The sequence below is a fragment of the Heterodontus francisci genome, chromosome 2 (assembly GCF_036365525.1).
Source record: "Heterodontus francisci isolate sHetFra1 chromosome 2, sHetFra1.hap1, whole genome shotgun sequence".
In the NCBI taxonomy this organism is placed as follows: Eukaryota; Metazoa; Chordata; class Chondrichthyes; order Heterodontiformes; family Heterodontidae; genus Heterodontus; species Heterodontus francisci.
Window position 1 is genome coordinate 178,156,016 of NC_090372.1, and position 27,721 is coordinate 178,183,736.

At 43.8% G+C, this 27,721-nt stretch overlaps 1 protein-coding gene across 3 annotated transcripts in view; it reads left to right on the forward strand.

The window, feature by feature from the left end:
• Window positions 1-27,721, forward strand: part of waca (WW domain containing adaptor with coiled-coil a) — a 220,944-nt gene that overhangs the window by 77,507 nt on the left and 115,716 nt on the right. For all 3 annotated transcript variants that reach the window (XM_068014158.1, XM_068014169.1, XM_068014171.1), the window contains one exon: window positions 16,048-16,293. In XM_068014158.1, the coding sequence (XP_067870259.1) occupies window positions 16,048-16,293 (246 nt within the window). The remainder of the gene's footprint in view (window positions 1-16,047; window positions 16,294-27,721) is intronic.

Below are 27,721 nucleotides of genomic sequence, written 5' to 3' on the forward strand. Positions count from 1 at the left end.
TCTCCTCTCTCTCTATCTCTCTCACTCTCTCTCTATCTCTCTCACTCTCTCTCTATCTCTCTCTCACTCTCTCTCTATCTCTCTCTCACTCTCTCTCCTCTATCTCTTCTCTCACTCTCTCTCTATCTCTCTCTCACTCTCTCTCTATCTCTCTCTCACTCTCTCTCTATCTCTCTCTCACTCTCTCTCTATCTCTCTCTCACTCTCTCTCTATCTCTCTCTCTCTGCTCTATCTCTCTCTCTCTCTCTCTCTCCGCTCTCTCACTCTCTATCCCTCTCTCTCTCTCTCTCCGGCTCTCTCACTCTCTATCTCTCTCTCTCTCCGGCTCTCTCACTCTCTCTCCGGCTCCTTCTCTCTCTCTCTCTCCGGCTCCCTCTCTTCCCCTCTCTCTCTCTCTCGCTCTCTCTCTCTCCGGCTCCCTCTCTCCCTCTCTCTCTCTCTCTCGCTCTCTCTCTCTCCGGCTCCCTCTCTCCCTCTCTCTCTCTCTCTCGCTCTCTCTCTCTCTCCGGCTCCCTCTCTCCCTCTCTCTCTCTCTCGCTCTCTCTCTCTCCAGCTCCCTCTCTCCCTCTCTCGCTCTCATCTCTCTCCGGCTCTCTCTCTCCGCTCTCTCTCTCTCCGGCTCCCTCTCTCGCTCTCTCTCTCTCCGGCTCCCTCTCTCGCTCTCTCGCTCTCTCTCTCTCCGGCTCCCTCTCTCTCTCTCGCTCTCTCTCTCTCCGGCTCCCTCTCTCTCTCTCGCTCTCTCTCTCTCCGGCTCCCTCTCTCGCTCTCTCTCTCTCCGGCTCCCTCTCTCGCTCTCTCGCTCTCTCTCTCTCTCCGGCTCCCTCTCTCGCTCTCTCTCTCTCCGGCTCCCTCTCTCGCTCTCTCTCTCTCCGGCTCCCTCTCTCGCTCTCGCTCTCTCGCGCTCTCTCTCTCTCCGGCTCCCTCTCTCGCTCTCTCGCTCTCTCTCTCTCCGGCTCCCTCTCTCGCTCTCTCGCGCTCTCTCTCTCATCCGGCTCCCTCTCTCGCTCTCTCTCTCTCCGGCTCCCTCTCTCGCTCTCATCGCTCTCTCTCTCTCCGGCTCCCTCTCTCGCTCTCTCTCTCTCCGGCTCCCTCTCCTCTCTCCTCTCTCTCCTCCGCGGCTCCCTCTCTCGCTCTCGCTCTCTCTCGCTCTCTCTCTCTCCGGCTCCCTCTCTCGCTCTCTCGCTCTCTCTCTCTCCGGCTCCCTCTCTCGCTCTCTCGCGCTGTCTCTCTCTCCGGCTCCCTCTCTCTCTCCCTCTCTCTCCCCCTCTCTCTCCCCCTCTCTCTCCCCCTCTCTCTCCCCCTCTCTCTCCCCCTCTCTCTCCCCCTCTCTCTCCCCCTCTCTCTCCCCCTCTCTCTCCCCCCTCTCTCTCCCCCTCTCTCTCCCCCTCTCTCTCCCCCTCTCTCTCCCCCTCTCTCTCCCCCTCTCTCTCCCCCTCTCTCTCCCCCTCTCTCTCCCCCTCTCTCTCCCCCTCTCTCTCCCCCTCTCTCTCCCCCTCTGCTCTCCCCCTCTCTCTCCCCCTCTCTCTCCCCCTCTCTCTCCCCCTCTCTCTCCCCCTCTCTCTCCCCCTCTCTCTCCCCCTCTCTCTCCCCCTCTCTCTCCCCCTCTCTCTCCCCCTCTCTCCCCCTCTCTCTCCCCCTCTCTCTCCCCCTCTCTCTCCCCCTCTCTCTCCCCCTCTCCGTCTCCCCCTCTCTCTCCCCCTCTCTCTCCCCCTCTCTCTCCCCCTCTCTCTCCCCCTCTCTCTCCCCCTCTCTCTCCCCCTCTCTCTCCCCCTCTCTCTCCCCCTCTCTCTCCCCCTCTCTCTCCCCCTCTCTCTCCCCCTCTCTCTCCCCCTCTCTCTCCCCCTCTCTCTCCCCCTCTCTCTCCCCCTCTCTCTCCCCCTCTCTCTCCCCCTCTCTCTCCCCCTCTCTCTCCCCCTCTCTCTCTCCCCCTCTCTCTCCCCCTCTCTCTCCCCCTCTCTCTCCCCCTCTCTCTCCCCTCTCCTCTCCCCCTCTCTCTCCCCCTCTCTCTCCCCGTCTCTCTCTCCCCCTCTCTCTCCGCCTCTCTCTCCCGTCTCTCTCTCCCCGTCTCTCTCCTCCCCGTCTCTCTCTCCCCGTCTCTCTCTCCCCGTCTCTCTCTCCCGTCTCTCTCTCCCCGTCTCTCTCTCCCCGTCTCTCTCTCCCCGTCTCTCTCTCCCCGTCTCTCTCTCCGTCTCTCTCTCCGTCTCTCTCTCCGTCTCTCTCTCCGTCCTCTCTCCCCGTCTCTCTCTCCCCGTCTCTCTCCCCGTCTCTCTCTCCCTCTCTCTCTCCCTCTCTCTCTCCCTCTCTCTCCCCCCTCTCTCTCCCCCTCTCTCTCCCCCTCTCTCTCCCCCTCTCTCTCCCCCTCTCTCTCCCCCTCTCTCTCCCCCTCTCTCTCCCCCTCTCTCTCCCCCTCTCTCTCCCCCTCTCTCTCCCCCTCTCTCTCCCCCTCTCTCTCGCCCTCTCTCTCTCCGAGTCTCTCTCCGTGTCTCTCTCCGTGTCTCTCTCCGTGTCTCTCTCCGTGTCTCTCTCTCTCTCTCTCTCTCTCTCTCTCTCTCTGTCTCTGTCTCTGTCTCTCTCTCTGTCTCTGTCTCTGTCTCTGTCTCTCTCTCTGTCTCTGTCTCTGTCTCTCTCTCTGTCTCTGTCTCTCTCTCTGTCTCTGTCTCTCTCTCTGTCTCTGTCTCTCTTCTCTCTCTCTCTCTCTCTGCCCGGCTCGATTTTCTGTCTTGAAAATGCTCAATGATTGAGCTTCCACCACCCTCTGAATAGAGAAATGCCTCCTCACCTCAGTCTTAAATGGCCTACCCCTTATTCTGAGACTGTGTCCCCGGTTCTAGAGTCAGCCAGGGGAAATATCCTTTCTACATCTTCCCTGTCACACCGTGCAAGAATTTGGTAAGTTTCAATGAGATGACCTCTCATTCTTCGAAATTCTAGAGAATACAGGTCCGGTTTCTGCAGTCTCTCCTCATAAGACAACCCCACCATCCCCACTTGTATGGCAAGTATATCCTTCATTAGATGAGAAGATCAAAACTGTATACAATACTCCAGGTGTGGTCTCACCAAGGCGCTATACGATTGCAGCAAGATTTGTTTACTGCTGTACTCAAATCCCCTTGCAATGAAGGCCAACCTACCATTTGTCTTCCCAATTGCTTGCTGCACCTGCATGCGAGTGTTTAGTGACTCGTGAACAAGGCCACCCAGGTCCCTTTGGACATCAACACAGCCCAACCCCTCTCCATTTCAGAAATACTCTGTCTTTCTGTTCTTTCGAGCAAAGGGGATAACTTCACACTTTCCACATTCCATCTGCAATGTTCTTGCCAATTCACTTAGCCTGTCGAAGTCCCATTGAAGCCTCCTTGCATCCTCCTCACAACTTGCATTCCCACCTATTTTTGTGTCATCAGCAAATTTGGAAATATTACATTTGGTCCCCACATCCAAATCATTTATATAGATGGTGAACAGCTGTGGCCCCATCACCGATCCTTGCGGTATCCCACCAGTAACAGCCTGCTGTCCCTGAGAATGACCCGTTTATTATTCTTCTCTGCTTTCTGTCTGTTAACCAATTCTCAATCCATAACAGTTTGATGCCCCCAATGTCATGTGCTTTAATTTTGTTTCCTAATCACTTGTGTGGGACCTCATCAAAAGCCTTCTGAAAATCCAAATACACCACATTCCCTGGTTCTCCTTTATCTATGCTGCAAGTAACATCCTCAAAAAAACTCCCAACAAGTTTGTCAAACATGATTTCCCTTTCATAAATCCACGTTGACTTTGCCTTAATCATATCATATCATTATTTTCTAAGTGTCTTGTTATCACATCCTTTATCATAGATTTTCCCTCCTACTCACGTCAAACTAAGGTCTGTAGTTCCCATTTTCTCTCTCCCTCCTCTCTTAAATAGTGGCGTTACATTTGCTACTTTCCAGTCTACATGAACTTTTCCAGAACCTATAGAATTTTAAAAGATAGCCACCAATGCATCCACTATCTCTATAGCCACCTCCTTCAACACTCTGGGATGTAGCTCATCTGGAATAGGGATTTATCAACCTTCAAATCCAGTTAATTTTTCGAATACTACCTTTTTATTAAAACTAATTTCTTTCAGTTCCTTATTTTCACACATCACTTGGTTCCCTAGTATTTCTGGGAGATTTTCTGTATCTTCCACCGTGGAGACAGACACAAAATAATTGTTGAGTTTCTCTGCCATTTCCCTATTCTCCATCATAAATTCACCTGTCTTCGCATATAATGGACCCACATTTATCCTTGCCAATTTTTCCTTTTCGCATACCTAAAGAAGCTTTTACAGTTTGCCTTTGTTTCTCATAGCTTGCATTCATATTCTCTTTTTCCTTTTCTTTACCAGTTTCTTGGTCATCTTTTGCTGGATTCCAAATTTCTCCTTGTCCTTGAGCTTACAACTTTTTCTGGCAACCTTATCAGCCACTTCCTTTGATCTAATGCAATCTTTAACTTCTTTTGTTCGCCACGCTAATTCATCTTTCCTGTCGGGTTTTTTGTGTCTTCGAGGAATGTATATTTGTTGTAGACCATGTAAAACTTCTTACATACTATCCATTGCCTGCCCACTTCAAATCTTTTAGTGTATTTTCCAATCTACCATAGCCAACTTGCCCCTCCTATCTTCATAGTTTCCTTTGTTCATATTTAAATACCCTAGTTTCAGAATTAACTAGATCATTTCAAAACTTAATTTAAAATTCTAACATATTATGGTCACTATTTCCTAATGGCTCCTTTACAGTAAGGTTATTAATTAAGCCCTTTCTCTTTACATTATACTAAATCTAAAATAGCCTGATCCCTAGTTGGTTCTTCAACGTACTGCTCCAGAAACCCAGACTCAAGGAATTAATCGTCCACAACATTAGTGCTGATTAGGGTTACCCAGTGCATATGTAATTTGAAATCGCCCATTATTAACCATGTTAGATGCACCTCTAATTTCCTGATTAATACTGTGCCCAACATTCCCACTACTGTTTGGCCTATAAACGACTCCCATCAATGTTTGCTGCCCCTTGCTGTTTCTTTGCTCCACCCAAACTGATTCTTCATCATGCTCCTTTAATCTAAGATCCTCTCTCACTAATGTACTGATCTTGTCCTTGATTAACAGCGCTACCCCAACCTCCTTTTTCCCTCTGCCTATCCTTCCTAAATGACAAATATCCTTGAATATTCAGTTCCCAGTCTTCGTCACCCTGTAACCATGTCTCTGTCCTGGCAATTAAATCATACCCATTTACCTCTATTTGTGCCTTCAAATCATCTGCTTTGTTGCGATGTAGGTTGTAGATACTTGAGGCGCCAGCACTGATCCCTCTGGCACTCCATGAGTCATATCCTGCCAACCTGAAAATGACCCATTTATCCCAAAATCTGCTTCCTGTTAGCTAACGATCCATGAGAATATGTTACCTCGACACCATGAATGCTTAGTTTGTGTAATAACCTTTGATGTGGCCCCTCATGAATCCCTTTTGGAAATGCAAGTAGAGCACATCTACACGTTTCCCTTTATCCACACTGCTTATTAATTCCTGAAAAAACAATAAATTAGTAAAACACAATTTTCCTTTCACAAAACCATATTGAATCTGCCTGATCCCATTATGAAGGAAATTCTGCATAGAGGGTATGAGCACTTGGATGAAGGGACTGAATGTGTGGCAGTTGAATTTGCAGATAGCACTAAGATAGGTAGGAAGGTAAGTTGTCAAGAGGGCATAGAGTCTACAAAGGGACAAAGATAGGTTAAGTGAGTGGCAGAAAATTTGGCAGACGGAGTATAATGTGGGAAAATGTGAACTTGTCCACTCTGGCAGGTAGAATGGAAAAGCATAATTTATTTAAATAGAAAGAGACTGCAAATCTCTGTGGCGCAGAGGGATCTGGTGCCCCTGGTACATGAATCACAATAAGTTAGTTTGCAGGTACAGCAAGAGATTAGGAAGGCAAGTGGAATGTTGTCGTTTATTGCAAAGGGAATGGAATATGTAAGTCGGGAGAAGCTTTGATCTCGCTGCACAGGGCCTTAGTGAGACCACATCTGAGTACTGTGTACAGTTTTAGTCTGCTTACTTGAAGGATAAAACTGCATTACAAGCATTTCAGAGAAGGTTCACTCGACTGATTCCTGGGATGACGGGGTTATCTTATGAGGAAAGGTTCAACAGGTTGGACCTATACCCATAGGAGTTTATAAGAATGCGGGGTGATCTTATGAAACAGACAAGATTCTGAGGGGAGTTGACAGGGTGGGTGCTGGAAGGTGTTTCCACTTTAAGGGTGAGACTAGAACTCGGGGACACAGTTTAAAAATAAGAAGTCTCCCATTTAAGACGGAGATGAGGAGAAATTGTTTTCTCTGAGGATTGTTAGTCCATGGAATTCCTCAGAACAGTGGATGCTGGGTCATTGAATATATTCAATGCTGAGTTAGATAGGTTTTTGATAGACAGGGAGTCAAAAGTTATGGGGGGACAGACAGGAACGTGGAGTTGAGGCCACATTCAGATCAGCCATGATTTTCTCAAATGGCCTACTCCTCCTAATTGGTATGTTGATATGTGCTGGTACCTCTAAATGTGGCAATGAGTGGGCACTGAACAGAATTGCTACTCGTGTGACCATTGTCAAGTTTGGTGGACAGAAGTTGAGTTATCCATGGTACTGAGCTTATTTCATGCCATCATAGAATCATAGAAAGTTACAGCATGGAAGGAGGCCATTTGGCTCATGTCTGCGCCTTCTGACAAGGAACCATCTAGCCTAATCCCACTTTACAGCTCTTGGTCTGCAGCTTTGTAGGTTACGGCACTTCAGGTGCATATCCAAGTACACTTTAAATGGTAAGAGGGTTTCTGCCTCTCCCGCCCTTTCAGGCAGTGAGTTCCAGGTCCCCACACTCTCTGGATGAAACAAATTCCCCTCGAATCACCTCAAACTCTTATTTTTTAATGTAAATCTATGTCCCCTGCTTATGGACCCTTCAGCAAAGGGGAATAGGGCCTTCTTATCGACTTTATCTTGACCTCTTTATTATACACTTCAGTTAGGTCTCTCCTCAGCATCCTGTGTTCCAAAGAAAACAACCCTAGCCTATCCAGTTTTTCCTCTTAACTGAAATTCTCCAGTCCAGGCAACATCCTCGTAATTCTCCTCTGTACCCTCTCTCGTGCAATCACATCTTCCCTATAGTGTGGTGACCAGAATAGCACGTCGTACTCGAGCTGTGGCCTGACTAGTGTTTTATACAGTTCCAGTATAATTTCCTCTATGAACAGGTGCTAAATGGAGGGGTTTGCTTTTTTTTTCGTGGGTCAGGGAAATAAATCGTGCAAGACTTCTGACTGATTTTTCTTTTCTCTCTTCAGTTGGTCACAGCTGTGGTGGCGATCTGTGATCAATGTTGTTTGCCTCACGACAGAGAGTGAGCTCACTCTGAAATTTAAAATGGTTAAACATTAGGATTGTAACAGCTATGTGCAACTTTATTAGTAAGTTTTGACCCATGATGTTCAAGCACATATGCACAAAATCTCAAAGTGTTTCGTTCAGGCAGTTTTTAATTCTCCCTTTCTTCCCCATATGCTGTTTCACGAAGTTGATCACAACAGTAAGTGGATTAAAAAAAAGGAGGAAAAAGGTTTGGGATAAAAAGCTGAGGATTACACTAAGGATTTTATTAATTGAATGGCTTGCGGAGTTTGATGCCACCGAGATGCCTTCAGCATTAGTCTTGTAATTAGTCTCATCTACCTATTCTCATAACTGCACAAGCTAATTGGATTGCCTTGGATTTTTCTCATGAGAGTTGTTGTAACAAAACTGGTGCTGCTGCACAGATTTGTTAGCTTGGAGACACTTGTAAATTAAAAATTCATACAGCTGATGAACAAATAGTCGAAGCTCGATAAGCTATTTCAAAAGTGGGATGACATTTTCAAAGTAACCATTTTTCTGTGCTACAGTGGTGGCTGTTATGACTGTGGACTGAATTCTTGTTACTAGGACAAAGGTTTTGTCCGCAAGATAAAATAAATAGGATTTTTTGGGTTATAAGGATAAAATTCTATTGTTTTTTTTCCCAGTTAGTCGGATGAATATCTATAATACCCATGATGGAAATTTGGTTGAGTTTTGGTTTACTGTGGTTATTTGGCATTAGCAAATGAAAAATTCTTCTGTAGATTTGTAACAGCAATAGATCAAGTCAGCAGAAATATATTTAAAAACCATTATAATGGCGTTATGTGGTCTTTTGTCGACCTTGGGAAATTGGTTTGTTAATTGGTCGATCTCCTGTGGTGTTGCTGATGATAAGCCTTCTGACTGACGTTTGTGTCTTTTTTAAATGCTTTTTTCTCTTCAAATATTCTTTGTTTCTGAATTTCCCTGATCTTTGCCTTTCTCTCTGCTGCTGTCTCTTGTATTTCTATTTGATTTGATCAATAGCAGCTTGCATTTATATAATGGATTCAATATAGTTAAATGTCCAAGGTGGTTCATAGCAGTGTATTTTTAAAATTTCATTCATGTAGGCATCACTGGCAAGTCCAGCATTTATTACCCAGCCCAAATTGCCCATGAAAATGTGGTGGTGAGCTGTCATTTTGAACTGCTGGAGTCTGTATGGTGCAGGTACTGCTACAATGGTGTGAGGGAGTTCCAGGATTTTGACCCAGTGACGACGAAGGAATGGCAAAATATTTCCAGGGTTGTGTGTGACTTGGTTACAGGTGATTGTGTTAATATGCGCTTGCTGCCCTTGTTAGATTAGATTAGATTAGAGATACAGCACTGAAACAGGCCCTTCGGCCCACCAAGTCTGTGCCGACCATCAACCACCCATTTATACTAATCCTACACTAATCCCATATTCCTACCAAACATCCCCACCTGTCCCTATATTTCCCTACCACCTACCTATACTAGTGACAATTTATAATGGTCAATTTACCTACCAACCTGCAAGTCTTTTGGCTTGTGGGAGGAAACCGGAGCACCCGGAGAAAACCCACGCAGACACAGGGAGAACTTGCAAACTCCACACAGGCAGTACCCAGAATCGAACCCGGGTCCCTGGAGCTGTGAGGCTGCAGTGCTAACCACTGCGCCACTTTGTTCTATTAAGTGGTAGAGGTCATGGGTTTGGCAGGTGTTGTCAAAGGAATCTTGGTATGTTGCTGCAGTGCATCTTGTAGATGGTACGCACTGCTGCTACTGTGCCCTGGTGTTGGAGGGAATGAATGCTTAAGGTGGTGGATGAGGTGCCTGTCAAGCGGCCTGTTTTGTCTTGGATGGAGTTGAGCTTCTTGAGTAGTTGTTGGAGTTGCACTCATCCAGGCAAGTGTTAGATCACATTTCTGACTCGTGCCTTGTAGATGGAGGAAAGGCTTTGGAGAGTCAGGAGGTGAGTCAGTCACTGCAGAATTCCTGACTTGTGACCGGTCTCTAGCCACAGCATTTATGTGGCTGGTCCAGTTCAGTTTTTGTTTAGTGGTGACCTCCAGGATGTTGATTGTGAGAGATTCCCAAGAACTCAAACATTCAGTGATCGAATTGCTGTTGAATGTCAAGGGGAGATGATTAGATATTCTCTTGTTGGAGAATGTTCATCGCCTGCCACTTAAGTGGTGTGATTTCAGGTGGCGCAGTGGTTAGCACTGCAGCCTCACAGCTCCAGCGACCCGGGTTCGATTCTGGGTACTGCCCGTGCGAAGTTTGCAAGTTCTCCCTGTGACCGCATGGGTTTTCGCCGGGTGCTCTGGTTTCCTCCCACAACCAAAGACTTGCAGGTTGATAGGTAAATTGGCCATTATAAATTGCCCCTAGTATCGGTAGGTGGTAGGGAAATTGAGGGGATGTGGTAGGAATATGGGATAAATGGAAGATTAGTATTAATGGGTGGTTGATTATCAGCACAGACTCGGTGGGCCGAAGGGCCTGTTTCAGTGCTGTATCTCTAAATACAAAATAAAAATAAAATAAATTTTACTTGGCCCTTATCAGCCCAAACTTTATCTTGTCCAGGTCTTGGTGCAGGCAGGCATGAACTGCTTCATGATCTGAGGACTTGTGTATGGTGCAATCATCAGTGAATATCCCCACTTCTGACCTTAAGATGGAGGGAAGGCCATTGATATAGCACCTGTAGATGGTTGGCCTCGGACACCGCCCTGAGCAACTCCTGCAGTGATGTCCTGGGGCTGAGATGATTGTCCTCCAATAACCCTGACTACCTTGCTTTGTGCGAGTTATGACTCCAACCAGTGGAGAGTTTTCTCCATTATTCCCATTGACTTCAATTTTATTCGGGCTCCTGATGCCACGCTTAGTCAAATGCTGCCTTGATGTCAAAGGCAATCACTCTGATCTCCCTTCTGGAATTCAGCTTTTTTTGTCCTGTTGCTTGAACCAAAGCTATAAAGAAGGCTGGAGCCGAATGCTCTTGACGGAACCCAAATTGAGCATTGGTGAGCAGGTTGTTCGTGGGTAAGTGCTGCTTAATAGTACTGTTGATGATCCAATCTATCACATTGATGAATGAGAGTAGACTGATGGGGCAGTAATTGGCCAGATTGGATTTGTCCTGCTTTTTGTGGACAGGCCATACCTGGGCAATTCTCTTTTTGTGTAGATGCAAGTCTTGTAGCGGTACAGGAGCAGCTTGACTAGTGGCGTGGCTAGTTCTGGAGCATAAGGCTTAACACTACAGCTGGGTTGTTGTCAGGGCTCATAACTGTTGCTATATTCAGTTTGCCCAGCCATATTTTTAATGCCATGTAGAGTGAGTCGAATTGGCTGAAGACAGGCTTCTGTGATGGTGCGTCCTCGGGAGAAGGCTGAGATGGATCATCCACTCAACACTTCTGGCTGAAGACTGTTGCAAATGTTTTAGCCTTGTCTTTTGCACTCGCATTCTGGGCTTCATCACTGTTGAAAATGGCGATGTTCATGGAGCCTCCTCCCATAAGTTTAATTGACCACTATCATTTGTGACTGTGGCAGGACTGCAGAGCTTTGATATGGTTTGTTGGTTGTGGGATCACCTTACCTCTATCTATAGGATGCTACCTCTGTTTAGCCTGCATGTAGTCTTGTGTTGCAGGTTCACCAGGTTTTAGATACACTGGGTGCTGTCCTGGCATGCTCTTCTACATTCCTCATTGAACCAGGGTTAATCCCCTGGCTTGATTGTAATGGTAGATTGAGGGATATACCAGATCATGTGACAGATTGTGGCAGAATAGAATTCTGCAGCTGGTGATGGCCCACAGTGTCTCATGGCTATCTAGTTTTGAGCTGGCAGATCTGTTCTAAATCTATCCCATTTAGCACTGTGATTGTGCTAGTTCGTATCAAGTGTTATGGGGGGATGACAGGAAAGTGAATTTCAGGCCACATTCAGATCAGCCATGATCTTATCATCTGATGGAGTAGACTCAAGGGGCCTACTGCTCCTAATTCATATGTTGATAACAATGGAGCATGTTCTTAGTGTGAAAATGGGACTTTGTCTCCGTAAAGGCAGTGCGGTGGGCAGTCCGAGTACTGTCATGGTTAGATGCCTCTGCAATAGGTAGATTGGTGAGGAGGTCAGGTAGGTTTTCTTTTTGAGTTGGTTCTCACCACATACTGCAGGCCCAGTCTGGCAGCGATGTTCTTAAGGACTCAGCCAGCTCTGTCAGTAGTGGTGCTTCCGAGCTATTCCTGGTGATGGGCGTTCAAGTCCATCACCCAGAGAACATTCTGTTCCCTTGCTACCCTTAGCTTCCAAGTAGTGTTTAACATGAAGGAGTACTGATTCATCAGCATTTATGAAACAAAATTAACACTGAGCCACATAAGCGATATTAGGGCAGAGAAGCTCCAGGATTTAAGAAGCATCTTCAAGAAGGGAAAGAACTGGGGAGGTTTAAGGAGGGAATTCCAGAGTTTCGGGCCTTGGCAGCAGAAGGCACAGATCTTGGAGGGTTGTAGTGCTGGAGGATGTTATGGAGATGGGGAAGTGTGAGGCCATTCGAAAACAGTAAGCATTTTTATATGAAGGCTTTGTTTCACCGGGAGCCAGTGTTGGTTCATGAGCTGATGGGTGAATGGGACATGGGCAGCAGGGTTTTCCATGAGCTTGTGGAGGATGGAAGATGGTAGGCCATCCAAGAGCTTTTTGGAATGGTCAAGTCTGGAGGTAACGCAGGCAAGCTTGAAGCTTTCAGCAGATGAGCTGAGGCAGGGGCTGAGTTCGGCATTGTTATAGAGGTGGAACTAAAAGGGTGTTGGTAATGGACCGTTCCTTGGCTCGGTGTCCACATTTCTGACTGTGGCCTGACTTACCTCTGTTAGCCTGATGTGTCTCTCCTCATATCTTCGTAATTTATGTCTGTGTGTCCCCGATGTCTCTATTTCCTTTATTGTGATGAGCTCCTATATTTTTGTTTCAACCTTTTGTCTTTTTCACCAAATGCTTAATTTCAAATTTTTAGCTTTCTCAGGGCTGTAATTTTTGTTTCTGTCTTTATCCAGCTTCCTGTATCTCTTGAGTTCTTTCTGACCTCCACTGTCTCACTCAATTTTTTTCTCTGCCCCCTCTGTTCCCTTAATTGTCCACAAAAAGATCTTGGTTTTTTTTTCAATTTCTCTGTGTGGCCCAATGCTTTTCTCTGATTTCTAGTCCCTTTCCCTTCTTTATCTGTTGATAGATTTTTGGGGATTCAGGGAATCAAGGGCTAGGGTTGGAAAGTGGAGTTAATGTAGAACCTCAACTATGATAATGAATGACAGAGCAGGCTCAATGGGCCACCTGGTCTGCGGCTGCTCCTGTTTCTTATGCTTGCTCTCTGTGTCACTATCTCCTTGGTTTTTCTAAACCAAAATCTCACATGACCTATTAGTCTGTTTCTCTGTTTCCCCCCCCCCCCCCTACCTGTCCCTAATGTTCAGCTGCTGAATCCCTCACTCTGCCTGCCCACGCCTCCACCCCGTTAATAAATATCTCACTTTCTTGCACCCTGCCCCTATGTGACTGTGTTTATTTGTTCTCCCACCCACATTTCTTTCTCAGGGCTTAGAATATCAATTCTGTTTCCTCTGTTTAATACAGTAGACAAAGAGTGGGAACACTCTTTGTCTACTGTATTGAAGTTCATAATTTTAAAGACATCTATTGGGTTATCTCTCCGCCTTCTCTTTCCAAGAGAAAAGAGACCCAGGCTGTTTATCCTTTACTGATAAGTTTATCATTTCAGTTCTGCTAAAAACCTTGTAAACCTTGTGCACTCACTCCAGCGTCTCTGTATCCATTTTGTAATATGACAGCCAGCACTGTACGCAACCAAAATGTGGCCTAACCAAAGTTTGATATAAGTTTTGCATAACTTTTCTACTTTTCAATTTATCTCTCCAGAAATAAACCCTAATGCTTGGTTTGCTGTTATGACCCTATTGACCTCTGTCACAACTTTCTGTGATTTGCTGCATTCAAAAAATCAAAATAGGCTTTGTTTCTGTATTAAAAACCTACAGCAGGTAATAATTTGGGTGTTTCCTAGGTTCGGTTAAATACTTGAGATGGCAAGTTTATCAGCTGATACAAAAATAATACTTAGAATTTTGTTGGGATATTTGGTCAATTCTTCAGTAAGCACTGCATAAATATTTTCAACAAACAATGCTTCACAAACCTTACAAGGCCATGTTTCCCAGAACATAGCTCGCAAAAAATAATGGATGATACAAAACTAACAGACTTTCTGCATGCTGATTACACAATAACATACTTCTCCCTCTCTGGCTCGATGTGAGTGCACAGTTTTACTCTTGTATCCTGTGGTATCACTGTTTATTTTCAGGGCAGTTAGAACATCGCAGCATTTTGCAGGGTGGTGATGGATCTCCCAATAGATTTTTGATCTCTCAGAATCAAGGGATATGGGGAGGGCGGGTAAGAAGAGTTGAGGCAAATGATCAGCCATGATCATATTGAATGGTGGAGCAGGCTGGAGGGGCCAGATGGTTCATCCTACACCTCTTATATTAGTAACTATTTACTAATAGTTAGTAAACTATTATACATTAAAAATGAAGAGTGGATCACAACAGTCCATTTCAAAATGCATTTAAAAAAAATCCTATGTTGGGCGCAGTCTGTGCCAAAGTCACCTTCAAAAATGTCAACATTTGGATGCCATACTCTTGTACCTGGGGGCAACACTCCAAATCTAAGCATCAAACTATTGCAACTTTTCTGATGAAATAATTTTACATGCCTTATTTTATTTATGTAGCATGTTAGCATATCTCTGAAACAAGTAAAATTCATTCATATAATAAATCACTTTGAAGTATGGCAGAACACAGCACAGTAAGATTGTGCTACCAACAATGAAACAAGGTTATGTTCTCAAATCTAGTGAAGTTTGAACCCAAATGAATTCAAGGTATCAGTTTAAAGCCTCATCAGAAGGGTGTTCAAGAATGCACGAGTCCCTGTGTAATGCACTGAACTGTCTGCTTAGTTCATGTGCTGAGTCCTGACGAGGGCTTCGAACCCATAATGTTATAATGATGCTATTAAATGAGCCAAGCTTGTGCACGGTATAAACTTGGAAGGGTGAAGATATATATAAATGTTAACCTACTTTCAGTTCTTGTCTTAAGCCCTGAAGCCGTTTTGAGTTTGTCTGAAATGTGAGTGCAGTTGTTGAAGATGGAAGCAACCAAGGTCAAAAGTTCATTAGCCTCCTGTTGTGGAGCTGTCAACCAAACACTTGATTGAACTTTTTGACTCTGGCGCTGGCCAGCTATGACAAATTAGAGTCCCTGTGGTTATGCAGCAAGGCACCTTGCGTAAAGCAGGATCAACTGAAAGACTGATCTCGTTTTGAGGGTTGTTGACCTTGTATGTTGCTCTTGCAGGTTCCCAAGTGAGAATGCTCACCGTAAAAAGTTACTTAAAATGATATTTCCGTCCAGGCAGTTCCTTCTGACTCAATTCTGATAGATCCTTCATAGGAACCGAATGTGCTTATGTTTCATGGCTTAGCAGTTGAGCGGCAGAGATTATAGACTTGCTGCTTCATTTGGCTTTCGAAAAACCTCATTTCCTGCGTAAACGTAATCTCGAATTGATAGTTATTTCTCCCCCGCTTCTACTCAGCAAAACAATTATGAAGCGATAGTCAATTCTTTCTTGCCTGAGTGGGGAAATTTTGTGCATCTTGGTCTTGGCTATAATTTACGTTACAATGAATCTGAATAGTTTTTTAAAATTGCATGATTGATATAATTGTTGCTGTACTCCCGTAAAGTTCTTTTAATTTGTTCTCTGGATGTTGACGAGGCTGCATTTATTGTTTATCCCTAGTTGGCTTGAATGTGAAATTTTTAGCAATGCTACGATTAGTATGCAATATATTATTAGTATAGCCATCGACTCCCTTCAGGGATATATGTATAGAAGGTAAAATTACATATATTGTCTTCAGTTACTAAAAAAACTAATACTTTACTGATCTTGTTCATGTTACTGATTCTTCTTCTGCTTCGGTCTGTGTGATTGTACTTTCAGGCTTGTCTGTTGGCATGAAATGTTTGTAATTCAGATAAAGCGAGCAGTAACTTGAATTTTTATAGAATTCTTCACATTTTCTTGGCATTCCAAAATGCATTGCAAACAATGAAAAGGGGATTGTTGACCAGGATATTGGGAGAATTCCTTGCTATTTTTAAAATAATGCCACATTAGTCGGCAGATGGGGACCTTGGTTTAAATTTTCAGCAAAACAGCGTTCAGTGCAACAAGGCAATAAATTTGTCACCTATATCCCAATCCATAATGTCCATCAAAATTAATATCCAAGGGAATCCCCTGGGAGCCCTTGAATTATGATTATTTTGGAACTGCGGGAAAGAAACAGTAGCAGAAAAATTGTCATCCTACATACATGTTCCTGTAAGGTTGCAACATTTTGACTTTTTCCCCCCTTCTTCACCAGAAACTGCTTCAGCGGACAAGTCAGCATCTCACTCTTGTGCTACCCCTTCGTTGTCGTCCTCAGGAATGACTCCTGCTTCTCAGACCCCATCAGCCACCACATCTACAGTCCCAGTTTCACCTGTTCCTCAGTCACCTATTCCTCCTCTACTACAGGATCCAAATCTTTTGAGGCAATTACTTCCTGCTTTACAAGCCACCTTACAGCTTAACAATGCTAATGTGGATATGTCAAAGATAAATGAAGGTAAGTGACAGCTTTCTCTTTTTAATGTGTTAATGCATCGACTAGGTCAGAGGAACTTTTTTTTACATTGTACAAGATGAGAAAGATGAAGAAACTTTAAACTTGCAATATAATGTGAGACTTAAAGCAACAAATGGTTTCAGTCATAATTTACTGGTTAACTAAATGGCAATGTGATGTTTATTAATTTTACACCTTCAAACCCATGGTAGACTTGACACACTCATTTCTTGTTCATTGGTGCTAACCCTTTAAAATATTGGTTCAGCCTTAGCTGGCGTATTGTGTTCAGTTCTGGGTAAGATGCCAAGGAGAATGCTAAGGTCTTGGAGAGGGTGCAGAAAAGCTTTACTAGAATGGAGCAGGGATGAGGGACTTAAGTTATGTGGAGAGATTGGGGAAGTTGGTGTTATTTTCATAGAATTACATAGAATATGCAGCACAGAAGTCATCCTTTTGACCCAACCAGTCCCTACTCCACTCATGCCTTCTCCCATCCTTCCTTATCTAACTCTTATCAGCCAAACCCTATTTCCTTCTCCCTCATGTGCTTATCTCGCCTCCCCTTAAATGCAGAAAAGGTTAAGTGGAGATTTGATACAGGTGTTCAAAATCATGGGTTCTGATAGAATAAATAAAGAGAAACTGTTTTCAGTAGCAGAAGGATCAGTAACCAGAGGACACAGATTTAAGGTGATTGGCAAAAGAAACAAAGGCGACATCTGAAACTTTATTTTAAACAGTGAGTTGTTGCAATCCACAATGGTGGAAGCAGATTCGATAGTAGCATTCAAAAGGGAATTGGATATATACTTCAAGGGAAACAGATTACAGGGCTATCGGGAAAGAGCAGGGGACTGGGCCTAATTACATCGCTCTACCAAAGAACTGGCACAGACATGATGGCTGAATGGCCTCTTTATCATTCTTATGATTTACCTCGCGTAACATGCTTTTAGCTGGTAGGGTAATCAAACTACATGCTTATTATTATTGTGTTTATGATGGTAAAATGTGAGGTCAGAGATGTGAAATCTGTGCAAAAGAATTTCCTTGGCTGAACAAATGTTCATCTTCTGCTCAGATTTCTCAATAGAAGCATCATGTTGATTATGTGCTACACTGTCATGACCCCACAGCAAAAGATGCATTGCTACTTTGTCCTGTGAGGCAAAGAAAGACATGTACCCAGTAGCCAACACAGATCCTTTCTATCTTACTCCCACCTCCATTGAATGCATGAAGGAAAAAGCATAATTTGGCTTTTTGCTGAAAGGTGTCTCTGGGCTATTCTGAGTCAAAGGAGCAGAGTAAGATGCATCAAATATTACAGGGGAGGAGGGCGTATCATAGTTGGTTCTGTGTCGGCTCACCATTTCTCTTGTTCAGATTATACTTCGAACACATTTGGCAAGTCTCAATACTGTAAATATCAGTTTTTTTATATTGAGAGATACAGAAATTCACTTAGAACAATTACCATCATGCATGATGAATGAATAGTTATGAAGGACAGTCAGGAGCTCCAATGATAGCTGACCACTCACTATATCCACCATTCCTTTATCCTTCACAGACTCTATCCTTCATTACTGGGTGATCCTATCTTCAATAACTCCATTTTCCAAAAAAAAACTTTTTCTATGGTGAAAAAACCTTTTCGTATTTTGTTTTATTACCTGCTAGCCGCCTTTCTTTCACCTTTTAATCTTTTTTTTTTCAGTTCTCTGCTCAAGTTTAGATTCCTCATTGTACGCCTCTTAATTTTCAATTTAGTTTCAATCTATTTATCAATTCTGTACTTGACATCCCGTTTTGCTTGGAAGTTGATTTATTTTGTCCTCTACGCATTATGTATATAATTCCACTTATGATCCATTGACATGTTCACTGTTCCAGTTAATTTGGGGTAGATCTCCTAATAGCCTTTTTCCTGTTCAGCACCTTCATCTTTAACTCTTGATCATTCTGTTCTGTTCTGCGATTAAACCTAACTATGTTGTTGCCACTGTTTTCCAGTGGTTTTCCTACACTCGTCGGTTTTTTGTCCCACTTCACTTCGCAGAATGAAATTAGGAATTACATCCTCCTTTGGTGGAGCTGAAACATACTGATCACATGCTGAATATTTTCTGGCATGCTGTAATCTCAAGGTCTTATAGGCTTGTGGTCATTGTGCGCTCTCGTACACCACTTCCAAATCACTCATTTTTGTAAAACTTTGTTCACCATTCATGTATTGTTCAATAATGTTCCTCAAAGCATGGAACAAGCAAAATTTCAATCTCTTAAAAATTGAAATCGCAAATCTGATTGCAGTTGCTTGTGCACTTGTCCTTCATAACATGAATTTTGCATAGATCTTTATTTGGGATAGAGAGCAACATAATCCTCTTCTGGATCTTACACTCTGGTCAACTTTCTTGGGAACTTAATGCCAGTCCATTGCCATGCCATAGTTTGTATTCAGCATCTCTGTGCAAATGGAACCTATTATCTTGTTCTTGAGTTGCTTGCCTGTTTCATTTCTTCACTGAACAGTGGAATCTAGGACAGCATTGTGGCTTTAGGAATACTTTTGAAAAGTGTTACTGCCATTGCTTCATATTATTCTTTGGTGTCAGCATTGTCCTTCACTCACTTGTCTGTGAAAGTGAGGTGACGTGTAGTCATCAGTTGTTTCCTTTCTTCATTGAGCTTCCTGGTTCTGTCCTGGTATTTTCATTTTAATTCTCTGTACCTGTACTCCAGTGGTGTTTCCTCCTTGTGTATTGGACTGTTCAGCATCCTGTTTGCATATCTGAATGCTTCATTTGTTCAGGTGGACATCCAGCCCCCTTGACATTCAGCAACATTACTGTTGCTGAATTCCCCCACTATCAACATCCTGGGAGTTACCGTTGACCATAAACTTAACTGTACCAGCCGTATAACTACAGTGGCTACAAGAGCAGGTCGGAGGCTGTGAATTCTGCGGCAAGTAACTCATCTCCTGACTCCCAAAACATGTTTGCCATCTACAAGGCGCAAATCAGGAGTGCAGCCTGGATGAGTGTAGCTCCAACGACACTCAAGAAGTTCGACACCATCCAAAGCAAAACAGACCACTTTGACTGGCACCCCATCTGCCACCTGCCCATCTGCCACCTGAAACTTTTTCTCCCTGTTCTACTGGTGCTCAGTCGCAGCAGTGCATACCAGATACAAGATGCACTGCAGCAACCTGCCATGCCTCCTTGGACAGCACCTTCGAAACTCGCAACCTCTACCACCTCGAAGGAAAAGGCCAGCAGATGCATGGAAACGCCACCACTTGTAAGTTCCCCTCCAAGCCACACACCATTCTGACTTGGAACGATATCGCTGTTCCTTCACTCTGGCTGGATCAAAAACGTGGAGCTCCCTCCCTGACAGCACTGTGGGTGTAACTACACCAGATGGACTGCAGCAGTTCAGGAAGGTGGCTCACCACCACCTTCTTGAGGAAAATTAGGGATGGGCAGCAAATACTGGCCTTACCATTAACACTGTCATCCCATGAAAGAATGAAAAAAATGTGTGCAGCATATTGATGCCCCAAAGCAGAGCACACATCGTTGTTAATTTACTGTGATATTCAAACTGTTGAGTTCAAACTTAATTTCCACTGTTGAAAGTTTTCCTTGTTTGAGCTTTACTCTGGCTGTGATAGTGTGGTGGCCATTTATTTTTGCATTTGTTCCAATATAAACCCTTTAATTCATACTATTATTCGGAGGATGTGATTGATCTGATTGCCACTGCTGTGTGGTTACTGTTACTGGAGATGGTGCACAGTGATAACCAAATGCAAAGAATTTTTGCTTAAAGATTAGACCATTTATATGCGAGCCTATAGTAGTGTCCCCACTGAAGCTGTCCACTCTCGTCTTACTTTCTTGATCTTTCCTTTACCACCTTCATAGAAGGTAACCTTTCAGCCCATTATGTTTGTGTCGGCTCTTTGAAAGAGTTATCCAGTTCGTGCAGCTGCACAATTCTTAGCCCTGTAAATTTTTTTCTTCAATTATTTATCCATTCCCCTTTTGAAACTTACAATTGAATCTGCTTCCACCACCCTTTCAGGCAATATATTCCAGATCATTACAACTTGCTGTGCTATTTTTAAAAATAAGACTCTTCACTTCCCCTCTGATTCTTTTGGCAATTATCTTAAATCTGTGCCCTCTATTTACTCACCCTCCTGCCACCAGAAACCGATTCGCTTTACTTGCTGCATCAAAACTCCCTAGAAATTTGAACACACAAATAAATCTCCCCTTTACCACCTCTGCACTAAGGAATAATCCCATTTTCTCCCATCACTGTATCATTCTGCTACCTTTTCTATCACCAACCTTCTCAAGGGCAATCAGAGATGGGCAATAAATCTTGATAGCAATGCTGACATCTCACGAATGAATAAAAAAAAAGTCCTGTGCACACAGTCTTGATGTCCTTTCTAAAGTGTGATGCCCAGAATTGTCACAGTGCTTCAGCTGCCAGGTAACCTGTGATGAAGTTTTAGCATGACGTGCTTGCTTTTATACCTTTGTGTATAAAGGAAAGGATCTCACTTTTTTTTTTGTCTTGCCACCTTCAAAGATATTTGTATGTGAATCACCCAGGTCTTTTGTGTTTCTGCCCCTTTAAAATAGTACCGTTTATTTTAAATTGCCTCACTTCATTCTTCCTTCCAATTTGCACCATTTCACAACTATTTGCATTAAGTTCCATCTATCCGTCTACCCATTTCACCAGTCTTCTGCTGTCCTCTTCATTGTTAATTACATTTCAAAATGTTGTGTCATCTGCAGACTTTGAAGTGTTTCCCTTTATATCCAAGTCCAGGTTATTTAATGTCAGAAATATCTAATACTAACCCCGAGGGACTACTACTGTCTCCTTCCCTTCATTTTCTTTGCAGTAGGACAAGTTCTTATCACTAAGTTATCAGCCTTCAAAAGTTCATGAATTGTGCTTGAATATTCAGAAGCCATGTTTTACTGTTATATCTTCTGACTCTGTTGCTATTTATTTGCTAAATCATCTCCAGGCACTTGGACCAATAGATACGAATTGCAACTGTTCCATAAACAAATAACCAGACCATTTAAGGGAGTAACTGAACTCGGGTAGATATCTGCAGCAGACTCAAATTTGTAATAACAAACTTGCATCAGAATCGAGAACCTTGCTCTAAAATTATAGACTTAATCATAATGGCTAGGCTAGTAGCCTGGATTCATAGTGGTTTTCGTGCAGTATCCTTGGGTTGTTGGCTGAAGAAGGAAACTATAATGCACATATTTTTAAAAATCTGTCATTTTCACAGGCTGGTGTGGGCATAGCTTCATATGTTCTGTGAATCCAAAGAGATATTGTTTGCTCCCCTTGTAATTTCATAGGATCATAGGAAATAGGAGCAGGAGTAGGTCATTCAGCTCGTTGAGCCTGCTCTGCCATTCAAACAGATCATGGCTGATCATCGACCTCTACACCATTTTTCCCCACTATCCCCATATCCCTTGATGTCAGTGTTCAGAAATTTATGGATTTCAGTCTTGAACATGCTCAATGATTGAGCTTCCACAGCCCTCTGGGGTAGAGAATTCCACAGATTCACCACCCTCTAAGTGAAGAAATTCCTCCTCATCTCGGTCTTAAATGGCCTGGCCCTTATTCTGAGACTAAGACCCTGGTTCTCGACTCACCAGTCAGAGGAAACCTCCTATGCACATCTACCCTGTCACAGCTGATAAGAATTTTGTAAGTTTCAATGAGATCACCTCTCATTCTTTGAAACTTTAGAGAATACAGGCCCGGTTTCTGCAACCTCTCCTCATAAAACCAATCCCGCCATCCCAGGGATTAATCTGGTGCACCTCTGTTGCACTCCCTCCATGGCAAGTTTATCCTTCCTTAGAAAAGGAGACCAAAACTGTACACAGTACTCCGGGTGCGGTCTCACCAGGCTTTGTACAATTGAAGTAATACATGTTTACTCCTGTACTCAAATCCCCTTGCAATGAAGGCCAACATACCATTTGCTGCCTTAATTGCTTGCTGCACCTGCATACTAGCTTTTAGTGACTGATGAACAAGGACACCCAGACCCCTTTGGACACTTCCCAACCTCTCGCCATTTAAGAAATGCTCTGCCTTTTGGCTTTTTCTACCAAAGTGGATCACTTCACACTTAATCATATTATATTCTACTTGTCATGTTCTTGCCCATTCACTTAGCCTGTCCAAACCCCCTTGCAGCCTCCTTGCATCCTTCTTACGACTTAAATTCCATCCTAGTTTTGTGTCATCTGTAAATTTGGAAATATTACATTTAGTCCCCACATCCAAATCATTTATATAGATTGTGAACAGCTGTGGTCCCTGCACTGATCCTTGCGGTATCCCACTAGTAACAGTCTGCTGTCCTGAGAATGACCCATTTAGTCGTTTTCTCTGCTTTCTGTCTGTTAACCAATTCTTAATCCATTGCAGTATATTACCCCCATCCCATGTGCTCTAATTTTGTTCACTAACCACTTGTGTGGGACCTTATCAAAAGCCTTCTGAAAATCCAAATACACCACATCCACTGGTTCTCCTTTATACTACAAGTAACATCCTCAAAAAACTTCAACAGGTTTGTCAAACATAATTTCCCTTTCACAAAGCCTTGTTGACTCTGCCCAATCATATTATTTTCCAAGTGTCCAGTTATCTCATCCTTTATAATAGATTCTAACATTCTCCCTAAGAGTGACGTCAAACTAGCAGGTCTGTAGTTCTTGGTTTACTCTCTTGCTCCCTTCTTAAATAGTGGGGTTACATTTGCTACTTTCCAGCCTGTAAGAATCCTTCCAGAATCTTTAGAATTTTGTCTCTATAGCCGCCTCCTTCAACACTCTGGGATGTAGCTCATCTGGTCCAGGGGATTTATCAACTTTCAATCCAATTAATTTTTTGAGTACTATCTCTTTATTGATACTAATTACTTTCAGTTCCTCATTTTTACAAGTCCTAGCATTTCTGGGAGATTTTCTGTGTCTTCCTCTGTGAAGACAGACACCAAGTAATTGTCCCTCCGCCATTTCCTTATTCTCCACCACAAACTCTTCTGTCCGTGCCTGCAATGGACCCACATTCGTCCTTGCTAATTGTTTCCTTTTCACATGCCTAAAGAATCTTTTACACTCAGCCTCTATTTCTAGCTAGCTTGCATTCATAATCTCTCTACCTTTCTTTATCAGTTTCTTGGTCCTCCTTTGTTGGACTCTAAATTAGAGGCCTGCTACCCGACCTGACGGGACCCGACGACATGTGTCGGGTTCGGGTTGGATCGGGTCCATCTTCAGGGTACGGCGTTCGGGGTCAGGTCAGGCTTGACACACACGGTAAGAGCTCTGCCGGTAAGTATTGGAATTAAAAAAAACTTAACTGAGCCGGGATGAAACGGAGTCTGCGCAGTGAGCGAGTGACGCCACGATGACGTCATCACGCATGCGCTGCAGCTTTGTGGAGATTCCGAGTCCGAAGTTAAGTAAAGGGGCGGTTGGGTCGGGTCGGGCTCGGGGCAACTTAGGAAGGACTCTGGTCGGGTTGGGCACGGGTCCTCGGTGGTTCGGGTCGGGTTCTTTTCCCGACTTGAGCAGGCCTCTGCTCTAAATTTCTCCCAATCCTTGGACTTGCTGCTTTTTCTGGCGATCTTTTCAGCCACTTCTTTGACCTAATGCAATCCTTAAATTCTTTTGTTAGCCACGGTTGATTCACCTTTCCTATTGGGTTTTTTCGTCTTATTTTTTGAGGAATGTATATTTGTTGTAAACTGTGTAATACCTCATTAAATACTAGCCATTGCCTGTCTATCGTCATATTGTTTAATGTATTTTACCAATCCACCATAGCCAACTTGCCCCTCATACCTTCATAGTTTTGTTTGTTCAGATTTAAGACCCTAGTTTCAGAATGAACTATATCACTTACAAACTTAATATAAGATTCTATCGTATTATGATCATTATTTCCTAATGGCTCCTTTACAGCAAGGTTATTAATTAGCCCTTTCTCATTGCGTAATACTAAATCTAAAATAGCCTGATCCCTAGTTGGTTCTTCAATATATTGCTCCAGAAACCCATCTCGTACACACTTCAGGAATTCATTGTCCACAGCATTAGTGCTAATTAGGTTTACCCAATCTATATGTAAATTGAAGTCGCCCATTATTACTGTATTGTCCATGCTACATGCACCTCTAATTTCCTGATTTATACCATGTCGAACATTAGCACTACTGTTTGGTGGCCTATAAACAACTCACACCAATGTTTGCTGCCCCTTGCTGTTTTTTATCTCCATCCAAACTGATGCTATGTCTTGCTCGTTAGATTTAAGATCCTCTCTCACTAATGTACTGATCTAGTCCTTTATTAACAGCTCTACTTCACCTCCTTTTCCCCTCTGCCTAGCTCTGCTAAATGATGAATATCTTTGAATATTCAGTTCGCCGTTCTGGTCACCCTGTAACCACATCTCCGTAATGGCAATTAAATCATATCCAGTTACTTCTGTTTGTGCTTTCAAATCATCTGCTTTGTGTGAATGTTGCATGCATTCAGATAGAATGCTCTTAGCTTTGTCTTAACATTATTCCTCATTCCGATCCTATTTGATGTTTGCCTTCGTCTCATCTGCCTTCCAATTTTGCTTACTACTCTATTTTCTGTTACCAGTTTTGCTTCCCTCCAATCTGAGCTCCCTCTCAGGTTCCCAACCCCCTGACCAAATTAGTTTAAACCCTCCCCAAGAGCACTAGCAAATCTCCCTGTGAGAATGTTAGTCCTGGTCCTGCTAAGGTTAAGGTACAACCCATCCATTTGTACAAGTCCCACTTATCCCAGAACAGATCCCAATGTCTCAGAAATCTGATGCCCTCCCTCCTGCACCAATTCTGCAGCCACGTGGTAAATCCTCCTATTCCTATGCTCACTAGCATGTGGCACATGGGAGTATTGCTGAGGTTACTGCCTTTGAGGTCCTGCTTTTTAATTTCTTCCCTAACTCCTTAAACTCTGCTTTCAGGACCTCATCCCTCTTCTTACCTATGTTGCTAGTACCAATGTGGACCGCGACCTTTGGCTGTTCACCCTTCCCCAGAAGAATGTCCTGCAGCTGCTCTGTGACATCCTTGACCCAGGCACCGGGGAGTCAACATACCATCCTGGTGTCATGTCTGCGGCCCCAGAGACGTCTGTCTGTTGCTTTAATTAACAAAGCTCCTATCACTATTGCCCTTACACTCTTCTTCCTCCCCTCCTGTGCAGCTGGGCCATCCGTGGTGCCATGGACTTGACTCTTGTTGCACTTCTCTGAGGAACCCGCGCCCTCACCAGTATCCAAAATGGAAACTAGTTAGCAAGTGAGATGAACTCGGGACTCCTGCACTACCTGCCTGGTTCCCTCAGACTGCATGACTGTCACCCATTCCCTCTCTGCCTGCTCGTTCTTAACCTTTGGTGTGACCACCTCCCTAAATGTGCAATCCGCGTAGTTGTCTGCCTTGCAGATGCACTACAGTGACTCCAGCCGCCGCTCGCGTTCCAAAACCCGGAGCCCAAGCTTCTGCAGCTGGCGACCCTTCCTGCAGATGTGTTTGTCAAGGACACATAGAAACATAGAAAATAGGAGCAGTAGCAGGCCCTTCGAGCCTGCTCCGCCATTCATTATGATCATGGCTGATCATCCAACTCAGTAGCCTGTTCCGGCTTTCGCCCCATGTCCTGTGATCCCTTTAGACCCAAGAGCTGTATCGAACTCAATCATGGAACATGCTGGAACTGTCTGTCAACTGCTTCTTTAGAAGCAAATCTAGTTTTCCACCAGCTGTCGCTTGAGAGTCAGGAATCTGCCGAGAGCATTCACATAACTTTGTAATAATGCTAAAAACAATTTTTAATATACTTGGAAAAGCATGCCATTATTTTAAACATTAGGCCTAGGGAAAAAGTAACAGCCACGACGAACTGCTTTATCCTTTTTGGCTTTTGTCAAAGTAAGATTTTCCATTGTACTTGATATTGAGCATCAGCTGCACAGGGGACTGGATTATGAATGTTGTCGCATAAAAATTGGCCACATAGCATAGCGCCTTGATGAGACTTCACTAGAATACTCTGCAGTTTATACATCAGGAAGGGCCGACTTGCCTTGGAGGAAGTACGAGCAAAGTTCACCGGACTGATTCCTGGGATTGATCTCTGATAGATTGAGTAAACTAGATCTATATTCACTAAAGGTTAAAAGAATGGAGCATATAAAATTCTTCAGGGCTTGTCAGGGTAGATGCTTGGGAGCATGTTTTTCCTGGCTGGGGTGTCTGGATCTACGGGTTACAGTCTCAGGATAAGGGTTAGCCATTTAGGACTAAGATGAGAAATTTTCCACTCCAAGGGTTGTGAATTCTCCACTGCAGAGAGCTGTGAATGTTCAGTTGTTTAGTATATTCAAATCAGAGTTGACAGATTTTTGGATACTAACGGAATCGAGGGATATGTCAATAGTGGGGAAAGGTGTCGCTGAGATAGAAGATCTGCCATGATCTTCCTGAATGGCAGAGCAGAGGCTGAATGGCCTAATCGTGCTGCCAGCTCTTACATTCTGAGATGGTGTCATTATTCAGTTGGGGGAAATTTTAAATCTTGATCCATTCTTGGCCGATGGTATGCAGCACTGAAGGTTTCCCCTTGTTCTGAATAAGATGCTGGGGAGGTGACAGAGATGCCAGTTGATTTCCACTTAGCCAACCCACCGCCTCCCCCCCCAAAAAAAAACCAGAAAAATTCTTGACTTTGCCAGCCAGGCTGAGATATCAAAAGGACCCATCTATCTATCAGATGAAATCCACTCTGTCTGCCTGTGAAAATTCTCACTGATCCTTCTCATAAGATGACTTTCTTTTCTGTCCAATCTCAGTGCAGCCATATAATGCTGGATTGAGTTTATGCCCCATACTTTAAATGAACACAGTTGCAATAATGTGCAACCACTGAACACATTTGTTCAGTTGAATATTTCTTTTCTGGAGTACTGTGACCACTTAAATACTGGATGCTTTGTTATATAGATAAACCTCTGTACATTGATGATGAGGATGGCCAGCTTCAGGGTTCTATGGAATTTTTAAATTTCCCTTAGTCTTCTCCCAGGCATCACCATGCTATTAGCACCTTTGGATGATGTATAACAGAAGTTGTTAGAAGCCAAGTTTTCATGTACTTGCCTTCACTTCACGAAGAAGTCGGCATTTCATCCAATACATTTACAGTCTAAACCAGAGAATTTTACAGCACAAGAGGGGACTATTGTATCTCTTTCGACTTTTTGCTCGACTAATCCAAAATTAATCCTG